Here is a 14,386-nt window from a genome sequence, read left to right on the forward strand (position 1 = left end):
GACAAAATACCACAGGACACAAGCAAAAGGTACCCAGCAATACTGACAATGCATTGTGTAATGCAAGGAAAAATTTATTCATTGATAACAAAGCATTGACAATTTTAAACTTTTCAAATAAAATATAAAAAACCTTTTTTATTATTGTTAAAATGATGTCGCCATTTACATTGTTTTATTGTTTTCAGCAATTGTTTCTCATTTCCTAACAGAAACTGAGTTTTTGGTCTGTTATTATAAATCTAAACCTGCAATACTCATAAACAGCTTCAACTTGCTTATGGAATGAAAAGCCACAGCCAGATTACTTGTTGACAACATTTTAATTGAATTAAGAGATGTCAACATGACATTAATTGGTATTATACTTATACATTATTGTTATAAGCAAACAAAAATATGTAAATTCATGTAAATGCTTGTTCTCTCTGTTGCCCACTAGGAAAAGGTTCAGCAGCTTCAAAAGCAGAACAACCAGATTCCGCAACAGCTTCATCCCTTATGCCATATGGATACTACATTACCATTAATTTAATCTTTTATTATATTTATTTACATTCATACTTTTTGTGATTGGAGCCTTGCAACAAAATTTCTTTCAATTTGTGCATTTTTACATGTAAAAATGTACATTTCCAGCTCTGTCTGGAGCGTGTCTGTCAAGGCATTGGTAAAAACAATGAACTAAGGCAAACTTTGCCTTAGTTCTTTGTCTATGAACTAAGGCAAGAATTGAGCTAAAGTTAATGAGTATGCCAAAAATTTCTGCAATCTTATGACCACTGAGTTACAAAAAAAAAAATCTGTTTCAATGGAATGAACTGTTGTGACTTCAGACATTAGGTAAGAATATGGAGCTGGAGTATGACTTCTTGTCTTCCTCGTCATCATGCCCCTTCTGATCTTCCAGAAGTGTATCCAGCAAATTAGGGGACACTGGCTCTTCTTCAGGATTTTCTTCCAAGGAGTGATCTTGTGGTTCTTGGTCCAGCTCATGCTCTGAGTGCTGTTGGATGTCCAGAACCTGAGGGTGAAGCTCCACCGCCTGGGTCTCTGGTTGAGGAATCATGGCGGTCAAAGACATGGGTAAAGGCATATGAACCAAAGGGGGTCCAGGCAGAGCTGCAGAACCTGAGGCAAACTGAACTCCTTGGTTGGGCATGGCAGATATGGTGGTAAGAGGCTGTGCCCAGAAGGGATAGGAGAGCCCGGAGTCAGGGCGCTCCATCTGAGCGAGGGAGCTTTGACCTGGAGCCACTGGGATGGTCTGAAAGAAGAAACACATTCCAAGTTGGAATTTCAAATGCACTGAAACAAAGTTAGGAATCTACAATCTGCTGCTGATACAGACTAAAACCAAACATTTAAAATTTTTGAAGTAATAGATGACAAACGAGACTGGCGATTTGTCCAGGGTGTACCCTGCCTCCCTCCTGACCCCACCAGGGACAAGGGTGTTAGAAAATGGATGGATGGATGACAAACACAGAGAGATTACCATTTGGTAAGAAAAGTTTACCAAATGGAAGAGTGGCTGTGGGTTGACCTGTTGATCTGTGATTTGGAGCAACCAGCTTGTGATCATATTTGAAAATCAGCACCAACTTTCAGTTTTAGCTTGTACTCTTTCTTAGTGATTCTAGTTTATTATCCATCCAACTTCTTCCACTTATCTGGAGTCGAGTTGCAGGGGTAGCAGCCTAAGTAGGGAGGCCCAGACTTCTCTCTCCACAGCCACTTGGGCCAATTCCTCAGGGGTATAATCTCAACCCCCTGAGGAAGTTGAGATTATACCCCTGATAATCTCAATTTATCAGGGGTATAAGTTGGCTGGCCTATGTTTCTCAGGCCAGCCGAGAAACATAGTTCCTCCAGTGTGTCCTGGGTCTTTATGGAGTGAAAATAGTCTAAAAATATCTGTGCGTGTGGAAAAAGATTTATGCGTGCGTGAAACTGGATTTGTAAACTTTAAAAATAAAATAAACCTCCTCCTACGCCTATACATGTTGAAAAAGTACACACAAATCACCTGGTACACACACACAAAACTGCATTTACACACAGATCTGGTTCCGAGGGCACAACTATTTTTGAGACTCATTTCACGCTTCGGGGACGCTCATAGATTTGTGTGTAGATGGTGCGTTTACATGCTAGTAAAAGCTGGGACATCTGAGTTTTGCTCTGAGTGTAGTGTTTTTATCCTCTGACATTTCGCACTGTGCCGAAGTGGCAAATACGTTAGTTCGGTGGAAAACGGTATATCTCAGCACTTCCTTATATATCCTAAAATTATTTAGGACATATTGTGCGTTTTTGAGCGGTACAGGAGACCAAGTGGTCTGAAAAAGGACCACTAGGTGGCAGAATGGTTCGCTGGCCGAAAAAATAGCCAGGCAAACCCAGAAGCAAGACGGAGCGTCCCGGTGGTCTGTCCTCTGAAGTCAGTAGGAGCTAAACCTGCAGGCTTTGCTCTCTGATTATAATGAGACATGGAATAATTATAAATGATTTCAGATTACATTTTATATGTCTGGTATTTTGATACTCTGCCCTCCTCATATGTTTCTGTTAGCGGGAGCTAATGTTTATGTCAGCTATGCTACGTTAGCTGTTGGGAGCTGAGTCCATGTATTTTTATTGTCTCACTCTGCATGTAGGAGAAGGTTTATTTTATTTTTAAGGTTTACAAATCCAGTATTACACATGCACATTTATTTTTACACATACACAAATCCTTTGACACGCGCACAGATATTTTGAGACTATTTTCACTCCATAGGTCTTTCCCTAGGCCACCTTTTGGTAGGAAGTGCCCAGAACACCTCAGCAGGGAGCCTTCCAGGAGGCATCCTAACCTGAGTCTGAGCCACCCCATCTGGCTTCTCTTGACGTAAAGGAGCAGCAGCTCTACTCTGAGTCCCTCCCGGATGACCAAGCTTCTTATCCCATCCCTACAGGACGGCGCAGAGACTCTAAGGAGAAAACTCATTTCGGCTGCTTGTATCCGCGACCTCATTCTTTCGGTCATGACCCCAAAGCTCATGAACATAGATCGTAGGAACATAGATCGACTGGTAAATCAAGAGCATCGCTGTTTGACTCAGCTTTCTCTTCACCACGACAGACCGGTACAGTGCAGACTCTACGCCAATCCGTCTGTCAATCTCCCGCTCTTTTTCCCTTATTTGTGAGGGAAAAAGAGACCCATTTCTCCAATAGACTTTACCAGGGAGGATTAAGAGTGTGACCCCTTCTGTAATTGGAGCACTCTCTGGCCCCCTTTTTGAATAAGGGGATCCATCAGCCCGGTCTCCCAATCCAGGGGAACTGTCCCCAATGTCCACGCAATATTACTGAGTTGCGTCAACCAACACAACCCTGCAACATAAAAAGCCTTAAGGAACTCTGGGCAAATCTCATTCACCTGTGGGTTCTTTAACCACCTCTTCGGCCTCATCCCCAGAGATTGGAGGTGCTTCTGGGGTCCCACAGGCCAAAAAGGCCCATTAGCACTCCTTCTTCAGACTGACAGCATCCCTCACCGATGGTGTCCACCAACGGGTTTGAGAGTTACCACCATGATGGGGACAGACAACCCTGCGGCCACATCTCTGATAAGCTTCCTTGACATTGGAGGTATGGAACATAGTTGACTCAGATTCAATGTTCCCCACCTCCCCAGGAACGTGTTCAATGTTCTCCTGGAGATGGGAGTTAAAGCTCTGTCTCTTGAGAGGCTCTGCCAGATGTTCCCAGATGGGAGCTGACAGGCCCATAACACATTTGGGCCTGCCAGCTCTGTCCGGCATCCTCACCCACCACTAGAGCCAACTCACCACCAGCTAGTGGTCAGTGGACAGTTCTGCACCTCTCTTCACCTGAGTGTCCAAAACAGGTGGTCATAGATCCAATGAAATGACAAAGTTGATCACTGAATCGTGGCCCAGGGTGTCCTGTTACCAAGAGCACATATGGACATCCTTATGCTTGAACATGGTGTTTGTCATGGACAATATGTGATAAGCACAGAAGTCCAACAGAACACCAATTGAGTTCAAATCAGGGGGGCTGTTCCTCCCAACTACACCTTTCCAGCTAATGTTATGTCGCTTTCAGATGCATCCTACAGTTCTTACATTTAGTCTAGTTTATGTCAGGGTCTGTGTTTTGGATAGGGATGTGCTGGCCCAAAAAAGGTTGTGAAACACTGTTAATGCAACTCCTGGTGCCAACATATATTCATGTCATTGTAGAACAGGAGCTGCATTTGAAAAATAAGTAATCAAGAACACTATAGCAATTGAGCCCAAGCGTTGAAATTGCTTTGCACCTTTCAGAGCAATCAATATTCACTGCTTGAACGGAACGCAACCAGACTTCCACTCAGGGCACAACTTAGATGACAAAGTCCAGGTTCTAGACAAAGGGAGCTGATAGAGCGGTGAAGGAACCAACACTGAGCCCAGAGGCAGGGTTGCTGTTTCAGCTTTCAAGCATCCACAAACCTTTGAAACTCATTCCAAAGAAATATAAGCAGTCCCATCTTGGTTCAACCAAAGACCAAAACGAATCAAGTATGGGACATTTATTTACGTCTGACTGGAAACACTCTAGAGTCGATTGGCCTTCTGCCTAAAAAAACAAACAAACAAAAAAACAGGAGCTCCCAGCTTCAAGCTGCTCAACTTTGAGACCCCAATAATTTTCACAGAAAATAAAGGATTCTGTACTTAAACTTCCCTGTATACAGTAGCTCCAGCTTACACCAGGTTTTGTTGATTGCAAAAGCTTTGAGACCTTTGGCTTCCCATATTTCTACCATTCATACTATAATTATGCATTCAAAAGGTTTTCTCAATTTTATCAGACTGTGGCCTTCAGATTTGCTTTTGTTTCTATTATTGCATAACAATGTTAAATATAGAGGTAAGTATGTATGCCTAACATTTTGTCTGATTGCATAAAGCATGCCATGTCTTTGGTTGCACCTCTGCATTAATAATGCACTGCCATTGCTTTGGTTGTCACATGACAAGTCCACCTGCAAAATAGAGCACCTTGTGTATATGAAATCAGTCCCATATTAGCAAAGCATTAACTGTTTTGCTTTGTTTTCAGAAGTAATTTTATGCATTAATAATAATAATAATAATAATGATAATCAATGTAATTTGTACCGCACTTTTCATTAGAAAAAAATCTCAAACTGCTACACAGTGCAACTAAAATCGTAGATAAAATCAACATCATTAAAATCATGTAGAGGCAGAATAGGCTTGCTTAAATAAAAAAGTCTTTAAGCCTCTTTTGAAGTCATCCAGTGGTTGTGGAGCTCTCAAATAATCCGGGAGAGAGTTCCAGAGACGGGGGGCAGCCACAGCGAATGCCCGATCTCCCATGTCCGTAATCTGGATCGAGGAAGTTGCAGTCTTGTGATTGTAGAGATCTGGTGGATGAATGTGGAATGAGAAGGTCCTTCAGATAATCTGGTAAAGTTCTGTTTAAACACTGATGGGTAACGAGAGCAATTTTGTACTGAATTCTGTAGGTGACAGGAAGCAAGTGAAGATCATGCAGAATCGGTGTAATATGGGCAGATTTCCGGACTCTCAATAGAATCCTGGCTGCGCTGTTTTGAATGTATTGAAGCTTCTGAAGGTGTTTTTTATGGATTCCAATGAACAGAGAATTGCAGTAGTCGAGCCTGGAGGAGACAAAGGCATGGACGAGAGTCTCGGCATCAGAGAAGGAGAGAGATGGACGAATTTTGGAGATATTACAAAGATGAAAGAAACAGGTTTTAAATAGATTCTTTATGTGATTTTCAAATGTAAGATGAGAATCCATTCTAACTCCAAGATTTGTAACTGTGGTGGAAAGGGGGATGTCTTGTCCAGAAAAGAAAATAGTCGTCAAAGTTGAAGATTGAACCTGTTGAGGTGTTCCGATCAACATGACCTCAGTTTTGGAGCAGTTTAACTGAAGAAAGTTCTGATTCATCCACGTCCTCATCTCTTCCAGGCAGGTGGTGAAGCCAGTGAGTGAAAATGATGATGATGCTCCAGTTCTAATGTAAAGTTGTATATCGTCGGCATAGCAGTGGAAGGAGATGTGCTGATTAATGATTTGACCCAAAGGCAGCATGTAGAGGGAAAATAGCAGGGGCCCCAGGACTGACCCTTGTGGGACACCACAGGAGACAGAGACAGCCTGGGACTTGGCCTTGCCAAGGCTAACACATTCCAGCCGATTGGAGAGGAAAGATTTAAACCAGTCCAGAACAGTGTCACATAGACCGACCTCCACATGAAGACGGTGTAGGAGGATATTATGGTCCACAGTGTCAAAGGCTGCAGTAAGATCTAGGAGGACAAGGAGAGAAGTAGAACCAGTATCAGCTGCCATGAGGACGTCGTTGGTAACTCTCAGCAAAGCGGTCTCAGTGCTGTGAGCAGAACGGAACCCAAACTGAAATTTCTCGTACAGAGAGTTTTGTTTTAGGTGGAGCTGCAGCTGAGCAGCAACAGCCTTTTCCAGCACTTTTGACAGGAAAGGGAGGTAAGAGATTGGACGGTCATTGGAAAGAACATCTGGATCCAAGGTAGATTTCTTTAGAAGAGGTTTAATGATAGCTGTTTTAAGAGGCAATGGAACATGACCAGATTTCAGGGATTTGTTTATTATTTGTGTAATTAGTGGGCTTATTGCAGCATGATTAGATTTTATGAGTGATGAGGGAAGGGATCCAGGGCACAAGATGATGGCTTCATTTTCTTGAGGATAGTCTCCACTTCACTCTGAGCAACATCGTCAAAGTAGCTCAGGGACCCATGATGTTCCAGGGTAGATACCGGTCGAAGATCAGGGAGGCTGTGGAGCTGAGATTAGTTAACTTTGTTTTGAAGAATGAGAGAAACAGGTTGCATATTTCAGTCGAATCCTCAGTTTGTTGAATGGGATTGAGGAGATGGTTTATTGTAGAGAAAAGCTGTTTAGAATTTCCCGGTCAGCTGTTGATGATGTTGGAATAATACTTAGATCGTGCTTCCTTAAGAGAAAAGGCATAAGCTTTCTGATGTTCCTTATATGCCTGCTTGTGTATAGAGAGACCTGATTTTTTTTTACACGTCTCTCGATAGCACGACCAACAGCTTTCATGTTCCACAGCTTATCAGTGTACCAAGGGGCTGAGTGGGAGAATGACACCAACCTCGACTTCAAGGGAGCATGGAGCTCCAAAAGCTCCTGGAGAGATTGATTAGTAATTCACAGTCGTTTGCAGATGAATGATTGACAGCAGTCAAGGAGTGAAGAGCAGAAGACAAAGCCTCAGGGGAAATATTTTTCAAGTCGCGGAACTAAATGAGACGTTTAGGATTTGGAGCAGACAAAGTTGAAGGCACTTCTAGAGAGATAACACTGTGGTCCGAGACACCCAGGTCATATACAGATAAGTTGTTGATAGTTACAGTGTCTGTGATCACCAGGTCCAGAGTATGGCCCCCTGTTGTGTGTAGGGGCGTCAACAAGCTGAGTGAGATTAAGCGAGTCCAGAAGAGACTTAAAATCTGCTGCCAGAGGGGAGGAAGGATGATCAATATGGATATTTAAATCTCCAAGTACGATGTTTTTTACAGAACGGGCACAGAAAGAGGTGAGGAGTTCATGCATCTCTGAGTTAAATGAAACATGAGGTTTTGGAGGCCGATAAAGCAATAAAATATTCATCTGGAGAGGGGCTTTGAGATTGAAGGCCAAACATTCAAAAGAAGAAAAGTCCTGAAGAGCCAGATGGGACAATTTTAAATTACTGCGGTAAATGACGGCCAGACCACCACCGCGGCCCGTGCGGCGAGCTCTCTGCAGATAGCTATATCCAGAGGGACAGGCCGCATTCAGGGAACTGTATACATCCGGTTGGTACCATGTTTCAGGAAGGCACATGAGGTCCAAATTCCTTTCCAGAATATGGTCATGAATAAGACAGGATTTGTTGGACAATGATTGAACATTGAAAAGTTCTATTTTAACACTGGCTGGAGCAGAAACCTTTTGAAGACGTTTCAACAGACTGAAATCCACTCCACGTTTTCCTTCCCCCTTCATGCATTGTGTTCTTCCAGCCATATCAGGGACCACAGACGCTGCATTCTGATGATGTAATCGATGCGCTGCACGTCCGGTAGACCAGAAGGAAACCATGGGGCCAGACCCAGCCTGCCGATAATAAACAGTTCTCCTCCGAGAGCCTCTATGTACATAACGAGGTCTACGCAGAAGACCCAGTCGTTTTAAGATGGAAACACAAGGTGGGATGGAGCAGTTGTTAAGTCCAATCAGCTGGGAAGCAGAATAGGTCAACATCGACGAGCCTGCCAAGCCGAGAGAAGCTAGCATAGAGCTAACCGCTAACAGCAGACCCACGGCTCCAACACAGATATTCAGGAAGCAGAGCGATGTAATCCACAGCATAACTTGAAGAATAGCACAGGAGAAAATCCAGTAAGGGATGACGGCAGATGGCCACGACAGAACGGCTTGTTTTTCGCGGATAAGCGGCGAACATTCAACGCCAGCGTCCTCTCGTCGGGAGAGGACGACCCGACATGCATTGTAGTTCAGTTGCATCAAGCCAACGTTCACTGAACCTTGTGAACTATGCTGCTGGATTCTAAAAACAACCAAACTGGCATTCTTTCCAGACTACCTCAGAGTGTTTGAGATCACAGATTTCCCAGGTAAATGTGAGTTTAATGTTAAAAAGATTGTTGGATCTTCTAGTTTTATGTGTTTTATGCAAACTAGCACTACGTCTGTCAGGCCACCAATCCAGTTGTGTTTCCATCGCCTTCATTTCTTAATACATACTCAAGAGTTCAGCACCTTGGCTAATATTCTGAAGCTGGTTTGAAGTTTGCACTGTGATTTCTTACTCACGCCAAAGTTAGTTAGCAGCGGTGTGTGTGTATAGGTCAGCATGGTGTAGCTGGGACACAGAGTCTGCATGTATACATCAGCAGTGAGGGCAGAGGCAGCTGAGTAGGCCAGAGACTGAGCTGCGGAGTCCTGCTGGTTGTAGTCAGATGAAGACCACGGCATCACAGCAGGCTGCAGCCCAGAGGTGGTGATGGGGGGAGCAGGTTTCCACCCGGCACCCTGTAGCCCTCGGTCTGCTGCCCCAAGAGACTGCTCAGCAGGGGAAGCACTGGCAACATCTGAACAAAAACCACCTAGATATCAAAGATCAGTCCAAGATTGAACACTTTCTTCGTTCTTTTTTTTTTAATATAAAGTGTTCTTTGTTTTGGTTAATGTGTAATGGAGTCTCATGCAGGTGAAGCACGTACCTTGTGCAAACGATGACTGATTGCTGTAACCCACCACATCCTGGAAAAAAAGCAGACAATATCACAAAATAATTTTTTTTATCTGGAATTGTCACAGCAGCAGAACAGCAACCATCCATGTCATGTTGATATGTAAACATAAAATCCAGGTGGGAGCTGCAGCTGGGACGAGGTATTAATTACACTGCAGGAGTTTCTGTGCAACACATGGTTAAGTGAAAGCATGCAGAAACAGTAACAGAGGGATTTACCACATCTGTTGTTTTTATTCATTTATGCACTATTAACTATATTTGAGTTTTCTAATCTATACATAAAACCCCATCTAAATTCAAAACAGGCTAACAAGTACAACACAATTCTATCCTGTTCCAAAATTGACCTTTATTATAAACTATTAGTCTTGGCTTCATCATGCAGTCCTGAAGAAAATCTTAAGAACAGAGAGAAACTACTTAGAAAATATTGCCGTAACCTTATTGCAAGGCTTCAAAATGTTAAAAGAACACAACAAGAACAGAACAAATAGAATATGCAAATGAGTTTGAACAGTGTGTTCAAACTCAAACAGGCTACTTATCAGCTGGTTAAAAGATTAAACTCACTAACCTATAAAATGTCTAAATCTTGACTTTTAATCTCATATTATGGTTCCCTTTTGGAAAGGGCTGAAAAGCTGTTTGTCTTTGAATGAACCAAGATTGCTGGTTGCATAAGCAGGGTTTCTCGCAATACACAACTGAAGCAGAGGTCGGATGCTGTGAAGGGCTGCGCATGGTCAGGTGCAAGTGCCAAAATCGATTCTCATTATTGTATGATGAAAATCGCATCATTTTGTTTCTAGCCTCTTGTCGTCTGGCCCTTCTTTTCACAGCCCCCCAATGACCTTTACTCCCCCTCTGAAAGCAAAACTATATTGTGTGATTGGTCTGAATTTCATGTGGCTTCCACTTCTCAAAGGCAGAAACTACAATCAAGGCAGACTGCAATTCAAAAACAGCAGAAATTTGACGTCATTGTTCATAACTCCTTCTGTTCACTGATTGGACAAGATGAAATTTATCCTCAGTAATTGAGCTCAATGAGAGGAATTGAGCAGATTTGCATAGAAAGGCACGGGTCAGGCTAGCAAACCGGTCATGTCAAGGAAAAAGTAACGTTCCCAGTCATTACACAGCAGAACACTAAAATCAAAGGAATGGATCCTTTTATAGGCAATGTATATAAAAGCAGAGCACATCAGTTCCACATCCTCAGTGATTTGTTGTGTTCGCATTAATACATGTGGATTTATTTGTATTTTATGCCCACATTGGCTGACAGGGAAGGAGAAATTGGTTTGGTCTCAGGAATGATTAAAAATGTATTTATGAGGCAGACTTTTCCAAAGAATTGGACATCGTAAACAGAGGATAGTCTCAGCTGATGTACCTGAAAAACTGTGTGCTTGAGCTATATAGTGGGTTACCACCTCTTGGGAACATCGCAAAAATATATTTCTGGAAATATCTGCTATTTGCAAGTGATCAACTCAGTGCTAGAGAAGGTTTGCCAACTTGGGTTGTCCGAACCAACTTAGCAAACCTAAGGCAGCAAGTTGACATCAAGCCCTGCCAAAGCACTTAGAGGCTGTGGTGCTGTTCGGACATGTGGAGAAGCCAAAGTTGATCTCCAGCTCTGGTCATGACAATTCCTAGATCCACCACAACTAATGAGTGGGCATTCTGCTGTCAAGAGAATAAAGCCAGGGATACAACAGGCGAGGATGACATATTTTGATTATGAAGAAATAATCAGCAACTGTGTATTTTATTTTCACAGTTATAGCTCTCCTGTAAAAATCAACCGTTTAATCCCACTGGCAACAATTGTTGCTAGACATTTATTCTAACTTCTGGAAGCTCTAAAATAATTGTTTTCACTGTTGGCAACTAATTTAAGTTTTAAAATAGAGTAATAGTGTGCCTACTCTAAGCAATATCAATTTCATGTCTCTAGTATGAAGGGTAACTTGAACAGACCTCTTTACCTCCAGCCTGTAACACTGGAGGTAAATGTCAGTCACAAACCTGCACAAGAGGATATTTAAAATATTTAAATAAACTCATATATATAAAATATTTTGAGCATATGTTCTTTCAAGTGTCTTCTACTGATATTGCTGGGTTTCAGACATGTGACCCGGATGACAAGTGAAATTCAGATTGAGTGCCGGAAGGGGATTTCTCCGGTTTAAAACAAAGCAAAATTGATCACTACGAGTAGCTAATGCCCTAAATAGGCTGAAACAGATAAAACATCTCTAAAAAAAAAACGCATATATTTAGGATATGATCCATATTGTCTCGGTAAAAAAAGGCTTCTGTTATAATATGAGGATTAACCCGCTGTTACAGTCACTGACTTAGCAAAGAGCTCTCTCTTCCGGAGAGAGCTCTTTGTCTCTGTCTTTGTGTTTCAGCTCCACCTGGCTGCCGCAGGTGAAATGTACTTTCACCTGCGCAGGGGCGGATCTAGAAAAATATTTATGGGGTGGCAAGAGGGTGGCAGGGACTTTTTCAGGGGTGGCAGCATATATATGTATAATATTGTTTTTAATATTTTGTATTAAGAACAATACAAAATATTGTTTTTAACTTGCATTGTTTCAAAATGAGCTTCATGTAGCACCGAGGCTTAAATACAATTTCTTAATATAGTTAGTTATTTTCACATCTTTCATACTCCTGCTAATTGATATGCATTACTGATATGCATATCAATTGACATGCATTGTGTCCAGAAAACCATTTTATCCCAATACAGGACAAGGAGAAATCTGTCACAAAAATAGAGCGCCATCATTTGTTATTCGATATATCTATTTAATACGACTTAAAATAAAGATTAGAAAACTGATGTTTGATAAATTCTCCATGATATAAATCTATAAACAGTTTAGTTTCTGTTAGTTCTGTCAAGATACAAGAAGGGGTGAATATCTACTTATATTGGTCAATCGTTGTATTTTAAATATGCTGTAGGAGCCGTAGTTTGATGACTGTTATAAATATCACCATGTTTTTAGAACACAGGGGATTAGCTCAGTTTTTGTCTCTTGTTTTATTAATTGCAGCAGCTGCAGTGGCGCCACAATAAAGGTACAATAAAGCTGATAAACAGGTGAAGAACCAAACAGAACCACTTCTGACTGTTCGCAAAGCCAAACATCCAGTAAAAGTTCCACCAAGTCACTACGAAGGCACTGGGGTCAAGATTCTAGACACACGCAAAACAAGGTTCAATGTCTAAACTTATTGATTGTTCTTGGTGATTTATTTTCCTCTTTCACCAAACAATTACAGACATCAAACTTTCATTTGTTCTCATGCTACCACTCTTAAAAACCATCGGCCCCAAACCCAAATGCCTGCTGGTCCTTCTCCAGGCCCCTGGACTGATCTATGTGGACTGACCCACATTACTTCCTGTCTGAATTTAGAAAATAAATAAGAAAATAATAAAACAAAAAAATAAAATCAACAATTATCAACCTACAAATAAACTCTGTAAATAATACAAAAAATAGAAATTTAAGAATAAAGTAACACAATTCAAATGGATAAAGAAATAAAGAAAAAATATTTATAAGCTCCAACAACTTTTATTCTGCCTTTTCTCGCTGTGTGTCGCTTTACGCGGACCCGTTGCCATGGCAACCGACAGACAACAGCTCAACGGGCACATAGAGCAGAGATTACCGATCAGGGGAATCAACACCAAAAAACAAACATTTCCCACACAAAAAAGTAGCAAAAATACTAAAACAGAACATCCAGTCTGTTACATTATGCTGTCAGGCTTAATGTCTATATTTGGATTATTAATAAGTTTTCACCTGAGCACAGCGGCGGTTGATTAGCTGATTTAAACAGCTGCTCTACTGATGACGTGGTGGGCGGGTTGTTTAGTGCTAACGGAACCAAAACACACCGAACTGCGCAGCACATGCTAAGGCTATCAAAGTCAGTAGCAGGCTAACAGTTAGGCTAACAACAGTTAGGCTAGTATAACTGACCCACTGCTCACTTGTTCATTCTTTTCTTTAAATTAAAAGTTTTCCTCACCTGTGAAATCTGAAGCCCTTATTACCATTATCTATGGTTGAATTAACTACTAAACATCGCGTCCGTTGTTCTGATTCTTTGCGTGATTGTAGTAGTTTCCTGACCACCAATATTCCTGACTCAATGGACAGCAATGACGCATCATGTGTGACTTACGATAAATCACATAATGTCCAGTCCAGTAACATATACATCATATACATCTATCAATGCTGCTGCCTCGCGCTCTGTCCTTCTCTCGCACTTCCCGCTGTTTAGCAGTGGGTAATGGTTACATTGTGTTGCATTCAATGTTGTCGGGGGAAAAAGAGTTTCATGCGCTTAATGTCCGATTTGCCATAACTAGTTATTGAATTCATTGTCGCCAGCTGGGGTGGCAACAGGGGTGGCGAGGCTCTCGTTTGGGGTGGCAACTGCCACCCCGCTAGATCCGCCCCTGCACCTGCGGCATTAGTCTTGGCTTCATGCAGCCAAGACTAATGGCTGCAGCTTAGCACCACCCCATAAAGTGGGGTGCTTAGCAGCCACCCCACTTAATGGGGTGGCTGCTAAGCACCATCCCATAAAGAGCTTCATGCTGGAAATGCCAGATCCCTTTCGACCCTGGGCCTTGATCTGATGTGATCTTGTCTGGCTGTTTGTGGGAACTTAAGTGACTATGCTGTGAGCATATTGTGAGGGATCTAGTGTTTAACTAAAGTTGTGTTTTTCTGTTCACAGTGGAAGCAGGTAGGGGTTCTCTGCTAGTGAACAGTGATGGGTAGATGAGGCGTCATGTATCGTTTCCACACATAGCAAAACTGTGTCAATTCTGTGTTGATACTGTGTCACTGAATACTGACACCTGCTGGACATTAAAAATTCCTACAGGCAATAGTCGTGATTTTATGACCTAGTCTATACAATAAGATTTAAGTCTTTGTTGTTACG

At 42.0% G+C, this 14,386-nt stretch overlaps 1 protein-coding gene across 1 annotated transcript in view; it reads right to left on the bottom strand.

The window, feature by feature from the left end:
* Nucleotides 1-304: 304 nt before the first annotated feature.
* LOC103474371 (POU class 2 homeobox associating factor 1) overlaps nt 305-14,386 on the bottom strand; it is a 32,716-nt gene continuing 18,634 nt past the window's right edge. Inside the window, exons 3-5 of the mRNA XM_081614779.1 lie at nt 9,351-9,390; nt 8,941-9,233; nt 305-1,267 (exon numbers count right to left, since the gene is read on the bottom strand). Of these exons, the coding sequence (XP_081470905.1) occupies nt 833-1,267; nt 8,941-9,233; nt 9,351-9,390 (768 nt within the window). The 3' untranslated portion in view covers nt 305-832. The remainder of the gene's footprint in view (nt 1,268-8,940; nt 9,234-9,350; nt 9,391-14,386) is intronic.

This window comes from Poecilia reticulata, chromosome 13, assembly GCF_904066995.2.
Source record: "Poecilia reticulata chromosome 13, P_reticulata-male-v2, whole genome shotgun sequence".
Classification (NCBI taxonomy): domain Eukaryota; kingdom Metazoa; phylum Chordata; class Actinopteri; order Cyprinodontiformes; family Poeciliidae; genus Poecilia; species Poecilia reticulata.